Here is a 15,984-nt window from a genome sequence, read left to right as displayed (position 1 = left end):
AGTCATGTCAACCTTGCTTTGCTGAAAAGTTCAACTTTTCAATAACGACTAAAACAAGCTTTATTCGTAAGTTGAAGTTCTGAGGTCATGGGCTTCGCCCTTGCCGCTAGCGGCTTATTTTTGTCAGCAATGAGGTCATGAATGAGGTCATGAATGAGGTCATGAATGAGGTCATTTATTTTTGTCAGCAATGAGGTCATTCGTGATAAAAATAAAGCTAGCGTAGATTTTACAATACTGCGATGGTAGAGTTTAAGAGTTGTGCTTCAATGTAGAGACAGTCCTTATGGTCTGGAGGCAAGAACACTGGACATTTATGGTCATGAGTGGAGAACATGTCTATCCAAAACTCACGATTGAAGCCAGTTAATTTATAGTATTTAGGGTTAGGAAGTGGTGAAGTTCTTGTATGACCAATGAACTCATTTTCAACTCCCTTACTTAAGTTTGAATATAAATAGCTTGCTTTCTATCCCAAATGCCAGGTTACAATCTTTGAAAATTCATTTTTCCTCGGAAGCATTGCATCATAATTGAAAACATTCTTAAAATCATCACTTGGTTCAGAGATTTGAAATCTTATACGTAATGGATTTTTTCTCTTAGCGACTTCATTGAATGGTGAGAATACAATGATTGACAGTCATGAGTTCCATCTTCATTTTCATTAAATTCATAATGAAAGTCTATAAGTTGTGGCTGACTACCTTCTTCTTTCAGTTGTGCAAGAAACTCACGTAAAGGCTGTAAAGTTTGTACTTCAATGTTGAACTTTTTCTCGAACATCTCATTAAATGAAATCATACATTGCAACAATGTTGTATCGTCTTTAAAGTATTTGTATATGTGAATGTTTTGGGCGCTTAAAGACTGTTCGTCATTTTCTATCTCGACTTGAAATAAAGTCAACCTTTCTGAAAGCACGTGTTATATACATAGATGTTATGCCAATGTACTTCTCTTCATTTATGTTCACAATCCAGTCTGTTGAAACTTAAACGTTACTCTGTTCCCTTTATTTGACGTCAGGGTTTTCACTACTGAACGCAACAGATAAAGGTATTTGTCTATACATTTAATTCGGATAAAAATAAACCATTTACTCTTTCTTTGCTTCAGCTTCCTTTACTTTTGTTCTTCTTTGCTTTTGCTTCTTCTCTAGCTTTTTTCGCCAGCAAACGTGGGTTCTTTGTCTTCCAGCAGCTAATGCAGCAAGTTGTTTTTCACTAAGTTTTCTCTTTGGTCTCTCTGGCTTTTGTTCTGGTTTTTGTTCCTTCAGTTCGGATAAAATTTGCTCGCGAATTTCTTTCTTCAATGCTTCAACATCTATGACACCTTGGGTCTTGTCCGTAGGGCTTGTCTGAGTCATTTGACTGCAGATAAAAAACTAAATTAAAACTTTAACCGATGTAAAATGAGCTTGTCAAAATCAGAGCGAGAGTCTATTATATTAAATGACGCAGAGGAATACAACATCCTTTCTATTACGTAAGTCAGAGTAAAGATGGTAAAATATACGTAAGAAAAAGAAAGGTACCATTAGCGAATGCAGAGAGCGACAACATTAAGGTGCATGGCAAGGGTGAAGCCACGAAGCCCATATAAAACCTTCTGTTCAAACTGAAAAGTCAATAGAACAAGAAGAAAAGAAGCCAGATGTTCTTTCAATAACGAACCAAGAGCTTATTGCAAAGTTCGTGAATTTCATTGAAAAACAAACCGAGTCAAAGAACCCTGACCCCAGTGAAAGAAGTTGAGACAAAAGAGAATGTACAGTTCATTGAAAATGTCAAGAAACAACTTCCACCACGAATGCCAAGAAGAAGAGTGAGAATAATGAAGTAAATAGATATTTTTATCTGAAGTAAATACATGCAGAACGAACAGCTAAACGAATTTACTCCAGCAGAGCATATTCATCAGATTCGCTCATATTTCGATATCATAGACAATGCAGTTCAAATTGGTGACACTAATAGAAAATATTCTGACGCAAAGATTCCATCACAACCTGGAACTGCTAAAGATAACACATGGGTAACATTCAATCTCTCACCTCCTGGTGAAAATATGTTGGACCTTTACAATACATTCATTACGTATAAAATGGAAGGTCAATTTATTGTAGATAAAGAAATTGGTTCAGGTTCCAATAAAACAAACCCACCAGGATTTTGGATTGGTTTCGATGACGCTTTCTATGCAGTTGCTGGATATCAAATCCTTGCAAATGGTCGTATCGTATATTCTCAAGACAACGCAAGAGAAGAAGCATATATAACTTCAAACTCACAAACTACCGAACAAATAAAGAAAGTAGATGTTTTCTCAAAGACTCGACATGAAGATGTATGGAGTCATTCGGGAACATGCAGAACAGGACAAATTGTTAGTGGTCCAATTACAGCAGGAAAATCATTTGATTTTAAGCTTCGTTTAAGAATTCCTGTTAGAAGATTCCTTCCATTAGAAGCTATTCGATTTATTCCAGCTTTTGCAGGAAACATTCAGCTTAAAGTAAAGTTCAGTAGCGACGCCTTACAATGCACATCTATATCTGTAAATGATATCATTGCTTTCAATCCAACTCTTAAAGTTGCATTTGCTTCAGATTCAAATCCACCGACAAATAAATTTGTTCCATGGAATGAACCATTCACTATGATAACGAAGGCAGTAGAAGCTAGTGGAACAGTTACTATTACAACTGTAACCAGCAACTATTTCGAACAAAGATGGATTTTAATGAATGTTTCATTCATCCAAAGTCATTCTCTTTAGACCCTAACATTTATACAGAACTTGTAGAACATTATACAAACGAGGCTTTATGTTTTCCTGTTAAAGTTATGGATTGGATTCCTATGGACGGTTCATTCTCAAAGAATACAGATAGTTCAAGTGCAACATTTACAGCAGCTTATACGCCTATTAATGTTAAAAGTATTTGGGCACTATTTAGAAAGAAAGACAACTATTATGTTAATTTTGAGAACCCTAAGTTTAAATATCTTCAGCTTTCCATGGGAGCTTATGGAAATATGCCTGCAGAACCTGAAAAATCATATGGACCTGTATTTTATGAAATGGTTGCGAACGCTTGCAATACAAACAATGATATGATTGGATTTAATGAAGATGTTATGAGGTCATTGGTGGATGATGGTAGTGTGGAACATAAATGGGATAGCTATGACAACACACATTTCTTATGTGGTTTTCCAACAGAAGTGGACTTTTGCTTCCAGCAAGGTCAAACATCTACTGCTCCAATAACATACAAATTGTCTGTTAAAGGACCTATTGAACTAGCAACTGAAAACGTACCAAAGCCACTTATTGGATTTATGAGGGATTGTTGCTTTGCAATACAAGTAAGACAGTCAGGCATACCAATAATAAGACTTGACGACTATAACTTAGCAGCGGACGACAGTGAGGAATAAAGGATGAACGTTTATTTTTAAAGCTTATAAATGAGTTCTTCATCAAGCTCTCGTGAACCTTCACCATCTGTGAAACAAACTTTACCAAACGATTATGGAGCACCTATTGAATATTTCTTACGAGCTGCACAATGGCAAAGAGCAGTCTCACCAAGGTTAGGTGTTCCACCAGCTCCTGTCAAAAATAGCATTTGGTCAAGTCCTTATATAAGATATGGTCTCCCACTAGGTTTGCTAGCTACAGCAGGAGCAGTTATGATGTTGAAAAGAAATAAAGCAAATGTTGTAAATAATACTGAAGTAGCTGAAGTTAAACAAACTCCAACACCTTCGCCAAAACCAACGCCTTCACAAACAAAACCTTCAATGACTCCTGAACCTATGGAAGTACAAACTCCTGTTCAAAAGTCAACTCCTAAACCGACTCCAACATTTAAACCAGAACCCACGCCTCAAATAAATCGTAAAACTCCTGCGTTTCCTTACTGAAAAAATAATGTTAGTTTTATTTTATTTGAACATTTTATTTAGAGTAAAATGACGACTAAAGTCACTGAAGCAATGAAACAAAAATTTTTGGTAGAATACATTAAATCAGGAGCGGTTCCAGAAGGTTTTTACGTTCATACTATGAAGGATGGTAGAGTTCAGTTTAGAAAGATAAAGCAACCATTAGATAAAGAAGGAATTTTGAGAAAGATTAAACTTCATGAGGACAACATTGCTAAACTTAGGAAGAAGTTAGAAGAGTTGGAGAAAGTAGACGACAGTGAGGAATAAAATATTTCATTAGTTTTATTTTTACTGAAAATTTTTATTTGGATGTAATGACGAAAACTATTGAGATAACAAACTACAACGGTCATGAGTTCAAGAATTTGTTCTTCGTTCCTCGTGAAAATACATTCTATCAGATACGAGGGAGAAAGGGTAAAGTTAGTTTGAGCGTTTATGACTACAAGCATAATGGAAAGTTTATACAAGCATACGATACAAACGGTAAACGTGTTTCATTAGCTTTGTCAAAACTTACAGGTATAAACTATGACAGTGATTTTGACCTATATGAAGAAGAAAGTGAGTCAGAAGATTATGAGCTGTTATATGAAGCACAGCAATGGGAGGAGTTGCAATACTTTTATAAGTGAGAACGTTTATTTTTACATTAGTGAAGTCGTTAGTGAAAACGTTAGTGAGGTGAAGTGGTTGGCGGCTTTGTAAATATTTAATGTTAAGTTAGTGTTGTCGTTTGTGTTGTAAAATATATGTTAACGGTTTCGTAAGTTAGTATCCCTAAGTCGTGTACTGTGGCACTGCGCGCCTCCGTATACGACTTAGCGGTTTTGACACTTTACGAAACCATAACACCAACCTAACCTTAAATATTTACAAAACCATCTGACACATAAACGACTTCACTAACGAATTCACTACCGTCCTCACTAAATAAAAAATAACCTTATTTTTATTTTTTTTAAATTTTTTATTTCATTACAAAGACATGTCCGACTACATTTACTATGACTCTTTCCCAGAACGTTTCCGTGAACTATTCAAAACTCAAGTAAAACTGAGAAACATGCATTTTAACAAAGACAGACCCATTGACGATGAAAGAAACCCTGAATATATTACAATCCCTTATGACGCAAAGTTCATTGCATACATTCCTTATGGTCGCAGAGGAACGAAAACTATTTCAACAAAGAACAAAAATTATTTCTGGAGCGATGAAGAAAATTGCCTTATCTACATAAATGCATACTTAAATAAAGCTACATATTGTACAAAAGAAGGTTGGACTGGATTTGAGCTCTACATATACGACGACGATGGAAACAGACGTTGTGTATACCCATACGATAATATGTACCATTGTTTTCATCAAGCATTAAACGAATACATAGTCAGTAAGGGTCTCATTCCTGCTGAGTAGAAATGTTATATTTTTGTTCTGTCATTTACATAAAAATAAACGTTCTCGCTAAATAAAAAATAAACTTAAAAATAAACGTTGTCAGAGGTGAAAAAATAAATTTAGGTGAAGAGACCCAAAGGGTCAGAGCCGCAAAGCGGCTAGGTGACATCTCACCCGTTTTCTCACCTGTTTTTTCACCCCGTTGAATTCATTGCTTTATAACTCTCTTCCTTGGTTTCTTTTTAGTTGCTTTCTTCACGTCTGTCTCCAACTTGACTGTCTTTCTTCTTCGTCCGTAATGATACCAGTTACTTCCACCAGTCAATGGGTCAAATGGTCTTTCGTAAGGATTTCCATACATTCCATAGGGACCATACGGAAGAACTACTGGTGGAGGAAGAGTTCCATCGACTCTATTTAAATGCATTGTTTCACCTTTCATCTGGTCATTAAAGTCTTTTGCGTGTTTTGCAAACTCATCGTCCTTTCCTAAAGCATTTTCTGACTCAGTCGCAACCAAATTGGATGCTTTATTTATGAGCCCTATTTTATTTAATCTTAACTTCTTTGCAACCCAGCCTCCAATCTTTCCTTTATTTGCATCTAATGTCTTCGAAACTCTTCCTCCACTCATTTTATTTACTGCGTCATAAGCCCCAAGTGCTTTTGCTCCAAATGCTAATGCTTTTGTTCCCATTGCGCCTAAAGCTGCCCAAGCTACCATTTACACCATATTAAAATCATCTCTCTTCAATATTATCTCATAAAAGTTCTCGTTACTGGAGAAAGTCAATGAAACATAAACATTCTCATGGACTTCGTCCTCGCCGCGTTGCGGCTTCATAAACTTCTTTCTTATCTCATCTATACGCTTCAAAATGTCTGAACAATTGCTAACATCTTCTACAACAGTTATTTCATCATGAATGACCTTCAAGAACAAGCTCATTTAATATGCTATTAAAATCATCTCAATAATGAGTCCATCCTTTCCATCTTTAGGTAGCACAACATCTTTCATTGAAGAAGGTTCGACAAGTCTTATGTTAAACTTACTGACAAAGTTTGTTATACTATAATGCTTCGGTGGCGAATACATATAGTTTGAAAGACATAATATAGATTCTTCAGCAAATTCACTTATACTGGATTTTATAACAATGTTCTCACGAGACCAAATACCACCAATTGACAATCTTGTAAGCAATCCTGCTGAACCTTCAACTGTAAACGTCGATGGTAACATTCCACGAAGGTCATCTATTGACATTTTGAGTCACTGAATTTAAATATTTTCTTAAAGCAATCGTCATTATCTAACCATGCAATAGCTTTGAAGTTTTCATTCGAATATACATCTGCTTCATTAAATGTAAAACCTGACTTCTTTGCAGAGATGACTTTAAAATCTATTGAGTTTGTTTCAAAATTATATGCTATGTAACTTCTGAAGGTAATGGATGTCCTTCCGCAGTCAGTTGTTCTCTCACTACCGTTTGAAGCTTTGTGTTAAAAACTTTCATGTCATCTCCTGTGTCTAGGTTCACATACACAGCAATAGGAAAACTATCTTGCTTCTTTGTTTCATCATTATATCTCAAAACATTAAAGTTCTTCAATAATATTGTTCTTCCTGCTGGAATACTTCGAACCTGTCTGATTTCAATAGCTTTCTCACCTCCTACATACTCTACCCAGTGTCTTGGATATTCATAAGTATACTGACTTTCTTGAATTTTGGTAGGTTTCATCATAACGTGTTCATAGTATATCTTTATACTCTTGTCAGTTAGACTCGGTGCTATGTTCTGAATATTTCTGACTTGCATTTTTAATGGAGATAAAATGAAGCATTTAATACATGACGTAGATGAAGACATGAATGAAACTACAGACAAACTTAACTCTTCTCTCATTCTTCCTTTCAGTAAGGACTATGAGTTCTGTTCAAATGGTGTGTATTTCTATTGTGGAAAGATGGGTTCAGGTAAGACATTTAACCTCATTCGTCATATACTCATAACAGAGCGTTTAGGAAATGACTCATATTATGACCAAATCATTATATCAGCAACTTCAGACTCTATGGACTCAACAGCGAAAACATTTATGTCAAAAGTTCAAGCCTCTGTCGTTAAAGTTCCAGATAGCGAACTCATTGAATTTCTTCAACGTTACATTCGACGTAAGAGGAAATATTATGCCATCGTTGAGTTCATACAGTCAGGAATGCAAAAGACTTCAGAAGAGATGGAAAGAATTATTGACAAACACCACTTACGTCAATACTCAGGAGTTTACGATATGAAACGACTTACAAACTACATTCTATCAAAACTTTCAAAATACCCCTTCAAAAAGTATCCTTCAAACACTCTGCTCGTTTGCGACGACTTCGCTGGTAAAGGTTTAGTGTCAAAGCCTGACTCACCATTAGCTAACATCATTACTAAAGTCAGACATTACCACTTAACTGTAGCAATACTTATGCAAACATGGAGGTTTTTAGCTTTAAACATAAAACGTCTCATAACTGACTTCGTTATCTTTCAAGGTTTCTCACGCTATGATATTGAACTCATTTGGAAACAGTCAGGTATAACATTACCTTTTGAAGAAATTTGGGAAGCATATAAGTCTCTCATCTCTCCTCGTTCATACCTTGAGATTCATATCATGACTAATACCATTAAAGTCAAAAATATTCCATGGGAACGACCAACATTGTTTTAAAGTTTAACCTTCAATTGACTGATGGTAAACAAATTCCATGCATCTCTGTCGCCATTTCTGTTAATATTTTTGCTGTCATTCATATCATCCACTTCCCCATCCGTTAACTTTTGAGGATATGTGTTAGAATAGCTGTTCTTAAATGAAGGCTTTTCACCTTTGAGAGCATAAACTCTATAACTTTCTGCATACTTTATGTTTGAACCTCCTGAGCCATCATTGACATAAATTTTTATAGGCTTCCACCCTTTGTTCATGTTCCTGCTTCTTCCCTTAGCTCTTTTGTTCAGTAGTTCTACATCTTTATACACAGCACCTGTCTCAGTGAATTCAACAATATTTTCATTCGTTAGCTTTACATTCAAACCCTTGTCGAGTGTATTGTTCATTTCATACATATAAAAGGTTTTTATTCTATATGAAATGAGAAGCAAATCCATCTTAGCTGGTGCCGTTAATGTTCCAATTGAACCAACATCAAATGTTGACTCACGAACGACAAACAATATTGTCATAAAGAACTATAGTTCGGAGTGTTTGAAAGAAAAAGAACCAGAACTGAAATCCGTGAATTTAAACACAGCTTCAAACGCTAACGCTACATCAGATGTTAAGTTAGAGTATCCACCACTGGACCAAATTCTTTCAAGAGAAGCCAACGACAACCCTTACACAAATGTTCAAACAAATCCTTCAGATAACGTAGACCATTACCTTCTTCAGTTATACCAAACAATTTTACTCAAAGACGATAAGAAGCTTTTGACAAATCTTATAAGTAAGAACCAAATAATTCTAACAAAGGAGGACCTTGAAAATGTTATATCACGAATAACAGGGAAACAATGTGTCATTGACTATCTCGACCCTGAAATCGAATGCTGTGGTCAAACGCCACCATTCATGAAAATAGGTAACATCCGCATCATTGAAACACCAGGAACTACAGGAGTTGAGTTTAAGTATAAATATTCGAACGAGTATACAAAACTTTCAACAGAATATAAACTTTGTTTGAAATATGTTTTAGTAAATTAAAGCAATTTGTAATATCTATCCAAAACTTCTTCAACAGTATCGAACTCATCTTCATAATGCAAACCTAATCTTATTGACTTGGTGCAGTTTTCACTAACACAATATAGCGCTTTGCGCTCGGCGCCTTTGACGCCTTTTTCTGTTCTCTTGACTGACATAACTAATTCATTTGTTTCATCAAACAGCAACAACCAAAGTTCATGACCTAATACATAACATTCATACTTTATATTTTTAGCTCTGAGTTCTCTTGTAAGCTGTTGCATTTAATATTTTCTAAAAAGTCAACTTCAACAGTCATTCGCACTGGTGCCTTCAGTTCTACAGGCTCCTTGAAAGTCAACAAGTCTGAATTGCATGTCTTTCAAATTATGAGGACTAATGCGAACCCATTTACCTAAATGAGTTGCTATGACAGGAACGTTTGGAATGAACATTGAATTTGACTCATAACAGAAAGACTTATATTCTACTGAACCTTTACTATTAACTCCTGAAATACCTGTGACATTAGCTATTTTTGACTCAATGTACAATTACCATAACATACGTATGGAACAGATTTCATCTCAATCGTTTTGTCAACACTTTTCAAAGGAAATGTCATATGGTATGCTCCCAGAAGCAATTGAACTCTATGACTCATTCGTGTTATCTTAAACTCCTTCACATAACTGAACTTCAAAACTCCTGCAATAAGTTTAACATTCATTAAGTTTTCTTCGTTATCCTTGTTTATTGTAGTATTTATGAGAGCATTTAACACTCCAGCTAATGTTTCCATCTTATATTCTACATTATTGTGAAATCTTATTTCGTGCTTCTTTCCATCTATTTCAATCTCCATGAAATCTGTTTCATCTGTTATAACGAATGAAGCGATAGTATTGAAGTCAACCATTCTGAATGCAAGTGGCTCATTCTGTAGACCTAAGTTTGTTTGTAGCTTTACTGTCCCGTATTCGTTTGGGTCTGTACTTTGCAAATAGAACAACATTTTATTCTCATTAAAATATGACAATTGCTGCATATGCGTATGAAGCTGACAGAGCTAAACGTTTATATTTTGGTCAATACTCTCTCACACTTACTGACAAATATATTGTTATTTCTGATGGAAATACCGAGAAATACATAACATGGAAGGACTATGAAAAGTTTGACCCTATTTTAACTCCATGTACAATGCCATTCATTGTAAATGGTGAAGTTGTCATGAAGAACGACACAACAGTATATAAGTCTGTATATGAAGCGTTAGAATATATGTTGAATTATAATCCCGAAAGATTTGACCCAAGCACTACACCATGTGCAATGCCTTTTATTAAGGACGGTGAAATCGTAAGAGTTCCGGATTCAACGGTTTATACTGCTGTTCAAAACAGTTTACAAAACATTTTAGCGAATATCTTTAATTCAGAAACTACAGAAATAAAATTACCATATATAACAGATGCTAAAGAAATTAAATCAAAAACGACAACATTATTTACGTCACTTAATGATTTAATGACTTATATCATTAATATTCCTGCACCAACTACAGCATTTGATCCAAACTCGACGGTTTGCAGTGTACCTTTCATAAAGTCGCAAACGGACTCTTTGAGTCCTGAAGGTCTTTCAGACCGAAGCGACCAGGGCGAAGCCCATGACAGTTCATTAATTGTTTTAAGGGATTCAACAGTTAATGAATCATTAAAGGCGTCATTAATGAAAATCATTGATTTTAACTCATTCACGAATACATATAATTCATTCATTAATGTTTCATATGCTTCTAAAGAAGGTGAGCCAAAAACTATCGATAAAGCGGTGTATGAAATAAAAGCATCAACGACGAAATTGAATTCGTTAACTTTTGACGGTGATAGTTTCGTTAATGACATAACATCGGGGAAAACAATTTTAACGAAAGAATATTTAAAATCTCATGTTAGTGAGTTCGTTGAAATTGAAAAAGAAGGTGGAATTAAGTTCGATCCACTGAATTTCATTTTCAGCTTAGCGAATGCGGGTGTTAGTTTCGCTGAATGGACAACTATACAGAGTGAAATAAATGCAATATGGACGTTTTTGGGGTCAAAAGCGGGAATGGGTGAGCTTGTAAATGCTGCAAGAACATTAGGTGAAACAGGAAATTTTGTAGATGGTTTTAAAAGACTTGTTTCAAATGTTTTAACAAACACAAAGAAATTATTTAGATATACCATACATAACGGACGGATTTTCGAACAGGTAGCAACAAACCCTCCGGTTATGGCTGCGTTGATGATGGTTAGAGATATAAAACCACGTAACGACGGGAACGAAGAACATGAACAACAGAGCCCAACGGGCTCAGAGCCACATAGTGGCGAGGATACTGGTCGGGTTATTCAAGACATTAAAAACGTGTATCCTGAAGTTATTGATTTATTTAGAGGAGTTAATGATTCAATTTCAAAACATTCTATAACCCTCGATGAAGAGAATAAATTAACAGATTATATATTCGTCATTATTGCAGAATTAATGAAGAGAATAAATGAAAAAGGAATTGGTGATATCATTAATGTCAGCGATGTAATGATGAAAAGAAATTTTGACTCATTATTTACAAAACCGAAAACAGAATATAGTCTTTATGACGTAATTACCGAATTAATGAAAAAGATTAATGATAATAAGAGTTCTGGCGGAAGAGTTGAATTAGAAGTGAATGATGTTAATGAGAAATTAGCCGAAAAAGCAGATAAAAACCACGTTCATTATATAACTTCAGACGAACAGATTATAACGGACTACCATGGATATTTAACACGAAGTGATGAAGCGAAGACAAAAAATGTTAATGAAAGAAGATATAAATACATTCGTGCTAAAGGTTATGACATAAGCTGTACTGTACAGTATGATGTAGCTAAAGCACCAGAAGCATTTGGTTATACGGTGAAATTTATGCCTCTACTTTCAATGTTAATGGTGTATTAGTTGAACCAAGATTTACTTTGAGAGTTAAGTCAAAAATAACGTTTGAAGATGCTATTAAAAGTAAAGCTGACAAAGTTGAACTCGAAGCAATGAACAAAGTTTTGAAATCTCATAAACACAACATCTCCGATATAAATGAACTTCAAACTTCTTTAGACAGTAAAGCCGACAAGAACCATACACATAAATCCTTCACTACTGTTAGAGCAGACGACATAATATTGAACTTTGACCTTGGTTCAAGTGCACCTTTAGAGAATCCAAGTACAAGCGTAAAAGATACACTAAACTCCTTAAATAGTAAATGTATGAACATTGAAAGTCATGCCAGAAACTTTGAAGCACATGAACTACCAGCAATGTTAGATAAAAAAGCAGATAAGAACCATACACATGATTTCTTCACAACTGTTGGTATAGAAAGTATTGAAGGAACGGTTGAAGAAACTGGTGGGGAGGGCGGAGCCCCGCCGCACGCGGCTGCATTATATTGGAAACCTCCTAACTTTCCACAAGGTTTAACATCGGATGACGACATAACGACGATGAGAAACATTAGATGTAAAGATGTTTATGTCATGGAGGATGAAAATAATGTTAAATTCACTGCTCAAGATTTATATGACAAGAAAGCTGACAAGAACCATACACATAAATCCTTCACTACTGTTAGAGCTGATGACATAATATTGAACTTTGATTTGGGTTCAAGTGCACCATTAGAAAATCCAAGTACAAGCGTAAAAGATACTCTTAACAATTTAGATAAGAGTTGCAGGAATACCGAAGATCATGCCAGAAACTTTGAAGCATATGAACTACCAGCAATGTTAGATAAGAAAGCTGACAAAACTTATGTGGATACAGAACTAACAAAGAAATTTTCGAAACCAGATACAATGACATTTACAACAGAAATTATAAATGGTGAACCAGCAACTCCATTTGAATTTGTTAGAGGTCTTCAACCAGATACTTTTGAATTTTTCTTGGATAATTCTATTGAACTAACATTACATTATAAAAGTGGAACAAATGCAACATTTCATCCGGGAGATACATTCCAAATGGTATTTAATGACATAAGTTCTTTAGAATATGTTTATAGAGTTATGAGCATATATGATTTAATATATCCTATAGGAGCTGTTTATACGTCTATGAATCCAATAAATCCAAACACTTTATTTGGTGGTAGATGGTATGAAATAGTTGACAGTTTTCCATTCTACACTAATACGCAGTCAATGAAGATGGGAGGTTCAAAGAAAATAGGTATTGAAAACCTTCCTTCACATATGCATAGGTTCAGTGGAAGAACATCTGTGGAAGGAAACCATTCACATTCAATAACAAAAAGAGGTTATATAAATCTTGCAGCGGGTTCGGATAGACAGGGAATGAACAGATATGATATCTCAGATGACCCCAAAGATTCAAGCACAGGTATTTTCTGTGGAACTGCAGGAAATCATACACATGTTGTAGCTGGTATTACAGACCCAGCAGGTAATGGAAAAGATTATATGCCTCCTTATATAACAATGCACGCTTGGATACGAGTTGGTTAAAATCTTTAACTTTACATAAATGAGCTTGAAAGAAGTATTCGAACAACATCCATGGAGGTCATTTAAGAAGTTCAATGAAGCTGCAAAGAGTCGGGGATTTACTAACAGAGCTGAAGTGAAAAGGTTCTTTGACAAAAATGTTGTACATCAAACAAAAATAAATCCTTACGACTACTTTTTACCAATTTACTCCAACACTCCTGACGCATACCAATTTGACACTCTCATTCAAAGCAGAAAATGTGGTCATAAACCATTCCTCATCTTCATTAATGTTAACACTCGTAAAGCTTTTGCGTATATAATGAGAAATAAAGGAACTCATGAAGTGTTAAGAGTTTTACAAAAGTTTGTAGCAGAACATAGCCCAAGTACTTTAACATCAGACCAAGACAGTGCATACCTCAGCAATGAAATCACAGAATTTCTCATTAAGCATAACATAACTCACTACACTACTGAAGACCATAACCATAACATACTCGGCATCATTAACCGCTTCATAAGGACTCTCAGAGATTTAAATCAAGAGCGAGACTTTACCGAAGAAACAATGAAACATTTTCTCGAAGTATATAATTCCTCAACACATTCTACAACAGGACATACACCAAATTCAATGACACAACAACAAGAAGAAAAGTATATACAAAAGAAACGAAGTCAAACGCAAAATATCAGAAATTCAACACAATTTACCCTCATTCCTGGTACAAAAGTTCGTGTAGTTCTTGACGACAAACCGTTGACAAAGAAACGTTTAAGGTTAAGTCGAAATTATTATATCGTAGACTCTACGCAAGGTAATGGATATCTTATAAAAGCTGCCGACGACTCTATTGCGTTTTATCCTCGTCATAAATTAGTCGAAAGTAGTAATGGCAAACTTGCTGAAACCATTGACGAAGCAAAGCGAGGAGTGGTTATTGAAATACTTGACTACAACATAAACGATGACACTTATAAAGTAAGATATGAAGGAGGCGTTGAAGATGTTATACCATCTAAGAACTTGAGAGAATCTAAACCAACTCATCTGGGACCATTAGAGCGGGAGTACTGGAAAGATAAAAACATGCCAGAAAGAATAAGAAAATTCTTCTAAACTTTTTCATTGGATGTAAATCAGACATGAATGAGAACAGTCATGATATCATTAATGGTACCATTTATTTTTGTCATAAATTTACACCAAAAATAAATTTAGGTGAAGTGGTGACATCTCACCTCTTTTCTCACCTCTTTTCTCACCTCATGAATTTTCATGAATTTTATATATTAATGTTTTGTCATGATTTCATCGTAAATGTTTTGTCGAAACTTCTTCTTCGTAATGAGCGTAAATGACCCAAAAATAAATTTAGGTGAAGTGGTGACATCTCACCTCTTTTCTCACCTCTTTTCTCACCTCATGAATTTTCATGAATTTTCCCGAAATAAAAAATAACGCTAATTTTATTTTTATTTATTTTTTTATTTTGTATAAAAGATATGATTTCAACAATCGGCACAACAACAATTCAAGCCGCGAACGGCGGGACTCTGTCCACAACAACAGCACCAAACTCGTTAGTCATGAATCCTACGTCAATGTTAGTAGAGATGAAAAACTTCATTCCTTCTTCATATACTTTCGAAACAAAAATCCAGAAGATAAAGCAAGAACTTTTAACAAGTAATTTAGACTGTAGTGCGAAAGATGAAGAAAATGAAGAATATCTTTATGAAATGCAGGACATTATTGACCATTTACCCAAATTGCCTGAAATCCAACAACAAAAACTCACTATTCCCGAATTCGACGAAATTGAAGTGAAACCAACTGATTCAGTAGAAATAAAGAAGTTCATACGAAAGGTAAATTATGAATTCCTTGGTTTTCATTGCAACCATAAAGTTATGGACAAAGATTGCGACATGGTATATAAAAACATTTCTGACATATATAAATCTGAAGAATTTAAGACCTACGATAACTTTGTTTCGTTAGTTGCAGAATGTGTTTGGGAAATAAGAGATAAAGATAGAAGAGGTAAGGTATGGAATGAACAGATAAGACCCGCTATGTTTGAGTTAAAGAAAACCATTGACGCCTTAGTTGTTTTAGCAGGTAAGGTTTCAGAATATAACGCAAAAATGAACCGCAATGTTCTAAATGTAAAGCAGCAATGAGGAAATATAACTACTCAGTCAAAGAGATAGAAAGAATGAGAAACGACTATGCAGACTTAAAGAAAGAAGCAGAAAAGCCAGCAGAAGATAAAATGGACATGTTAGCATTTCTGAACAAAAACTATCCAAC

General features: G+C 34.9%; 14 protein-coding genes and 1 pseudogene across 15 annotated transcripts, besides 2 other annotated features; 11 read left to right on the top strand and 4 right to left on the bottom strand.

Moving 5' to 3' along the window:
• Positions 1–3,932: part of a mobile genetic element that runs on past the window's edge.
• TVAGG3_0662130 (uncharacterized protein) lies at positions 1,159–1,369 on the bottom strand (the record flags this gene model as incomplete). The annotated part of the gene is made up of 1 exon (XM_051242043.1): positions 1,159–1,369. A coding segment is annotated over one exon (211 nt), but the record flags the coding sequence as incomplete, so codon positions are not given.
• TVAGG3_0662120 (uncharacterized protein) lies at positions 1,873–2,680 on the top strand (the record flags this gene model as incomplete). Its single annotated transcript, XM_051242042.1, has 1 exon — positions 1,873–2,680. A coding segment is annotated over one exon (808 nt), but the record flags the coding sequence as incomplete, so codon positions are not given.
• TVAGG3_0662110 (uncharacterized protein) lies at positions 3,144–3,446 on the top strand (the record flags this gene model as incomplete). Its single annotated transcript, XM_051242041.1, has 1 exon — positions 3,144–3,446. The coding sequence occupies one exon, from the start codon at positions 3,144–3,146 to the stop codon at positions 3,444–3,446; it is 303 nt and encodes a 100-aa protein (XP_051088628.1).
• A 51-nt stretch (positions 3,933–3,983) lies between the features above and the next one.
• TVAGG3_0662090 (uncharacterized protein) lies at positions 3,984–4,226 on the top strand (the record flags this gene model as incomplete). The annotated part of the gene is made up of 1 exon (XM_051242040.1): positions 3,984–4,226. The coding sequence occupies one exon, from the start codon at positions 3,984–3,986 to the stop codon at positions 4,224–4,226; it is 243 nt and encodes an 80-aa protein (XP_051088627.1).
• Positions 4,227–4,273: 47 nt separating this feature from the next.
• On the top strand, positions 4,274–4,594 carry TVAGG3_0662080 (uncharacterized protein; the record flags this gene model as incomplete). Its single annotated transcript, XM_051242039.1, has 1 exon — positions 4,274–4,594. One exon carries the CDS (start codon positions 4,274–4,276, stop codon positions 4,592–4,594), a length of 321 nt encoding a protein of 106 aa, XP_051088626.1.
• Positions 4,595–4,854: 260 nt separating this feature from the next.
• Positions 4,855–15,984: part of a mobile genetic element that runs on past the window's edge.
• Positions 4,948–5,382, top strand: TVAGG3_0662070 (uncharacterized protein; the record flags this gene model as incomplete). Its single annotated transcript, XM_051242038.1, has 1 exon — positions 4,948–5,382. One exon carries the CDS (start codon positions 4,948–4,950, stop codon positions 5,380–5,382), a length of 435 nt encoding a protein of 144 aa, XP_051088625.1.
• On the bottom strand, positions 5,573–6,088 carry TVAGG3_0662060 (protein of unknown function, DUF4107 family; the record flags this gene model as incomplete). The annotated part of the gene is made up of 1 exon (XM_051242037.1): positions 5,573–6,088. One exon carries the CDS (start codon positions 6,086–6,088, stop codon positions 5,573–5,575), a length of 516 nt encoding a protein of 171 aa, XP_051088624.1.
• On the bottom strand, positions 6,314–7,193 carry TVAGG3_0662050 (annotated as a pseudogene). Its single transcript has one exon. A coding segment is annotated over exon 1 (880 nt).
• Positions 7,243–7,979, top strand: TVAGG3_0662040 (protein of unknown function, DUF4106 family; the record flags this gene model as incomplete). The annotated part of the gene is made up of 1 exon (XM_051242036.1): positions 7,243–7,979. A coding segment is annotated over one exon (737 nt), but the record flags the coding sequence as incomplete, so codon positions are not given.
• TVAGG3_0662030 (uncharacterized protein) lies at positions 8,094–8,612 on the bottom strand (the record flags this gene model as incomplete). Its single annotated transcript, XM_051242035.1, has 1 exon — positions 8,094–8,612. One exon carries the CDS (start codon positions 8,610–8,612, stop codon positions 8,094–8,096), a length of 519 nt encoding a protein of 172 aa, XP_051088622.1.
• On the top strand, positions 10,150–10,686 carry TVAGG3_0662020 (organellar and viral DNA polymerase type B; the record flags this gene model as incomplete). Its single annotated transcript, XM_051242034.1, has 1 exon — positions 10,150–10,686. A coding segment is annotated over one exon (537 nt), but the record flags the coding sequence as incomplete, so codon positions are not given.
• On the top strand, positions 11,233–11,833 carry TVAGG3_0662010 (uncharacterized protein; the record flags this gene model as incomplete). Its single annotated transcript, XM_051242033.1, has 1 exon — positions 11,233–11,833. A coding segment is annotated over one exon (601 nt), but the record flags the coding sequence as incomplete, so codon positions are not given.
• TVAGG3_0662000 (ATP binding) lies at positions 13,272–13,682 on the top strand (the record flags this gene model as incomplete). Its single annotated transcript, XM_051242032.1, has 1 exon — positions 13,272–13,682. One exon carries the CDS (start codon positions 13,272–13,274, stop codon positions 13,680–13,682), a length of 411 nt encoding a protein of 136 aa, XP_051088619.1.
• On the top strand, positions 13,702–14,536 carry TVAGG3_0661990 (integrase core domain containing protein family; the record flags this gene model as incomplete). The annotated part of the gene is made up of 1 exon (XM_051242031.1): positions 13,702–14,536. A coding segment is annotated over one exon (835 nt), but the record flags the coding sequence as incomplete, so codon positions are not given.
• TVAGG3_0661980 (organellar and viral DNA polymerase type B) lies at positions 15,174–15,779 on the top strand (the record flags this gene model as incomplete). Its single annotated transcript, XM_051242030.1, has 1 exon — positions 15,174–15,779. A coding segment is annotated over one exon (606 nt), but the record flags the coding sequence as incomplete, so codon positions are not given.

Source organism: Trichomonas vaginalis, chromosome III (genome assembly GCF_026262505.1).
Source record: "Trichomonas vaginalis G3 chromosome III, whole genome shotgun sequence".
Lineage (NCBI taxonomy): Eukaryota > Parabasalia > Trichomonadida > Trichomonadidae > Trichomonas > Trichomonas vaginalis.
Note: the sequence above shows the minus strand (reverse complement) of the source record. Positions and strands in the feature narration are given on the sequence as shown.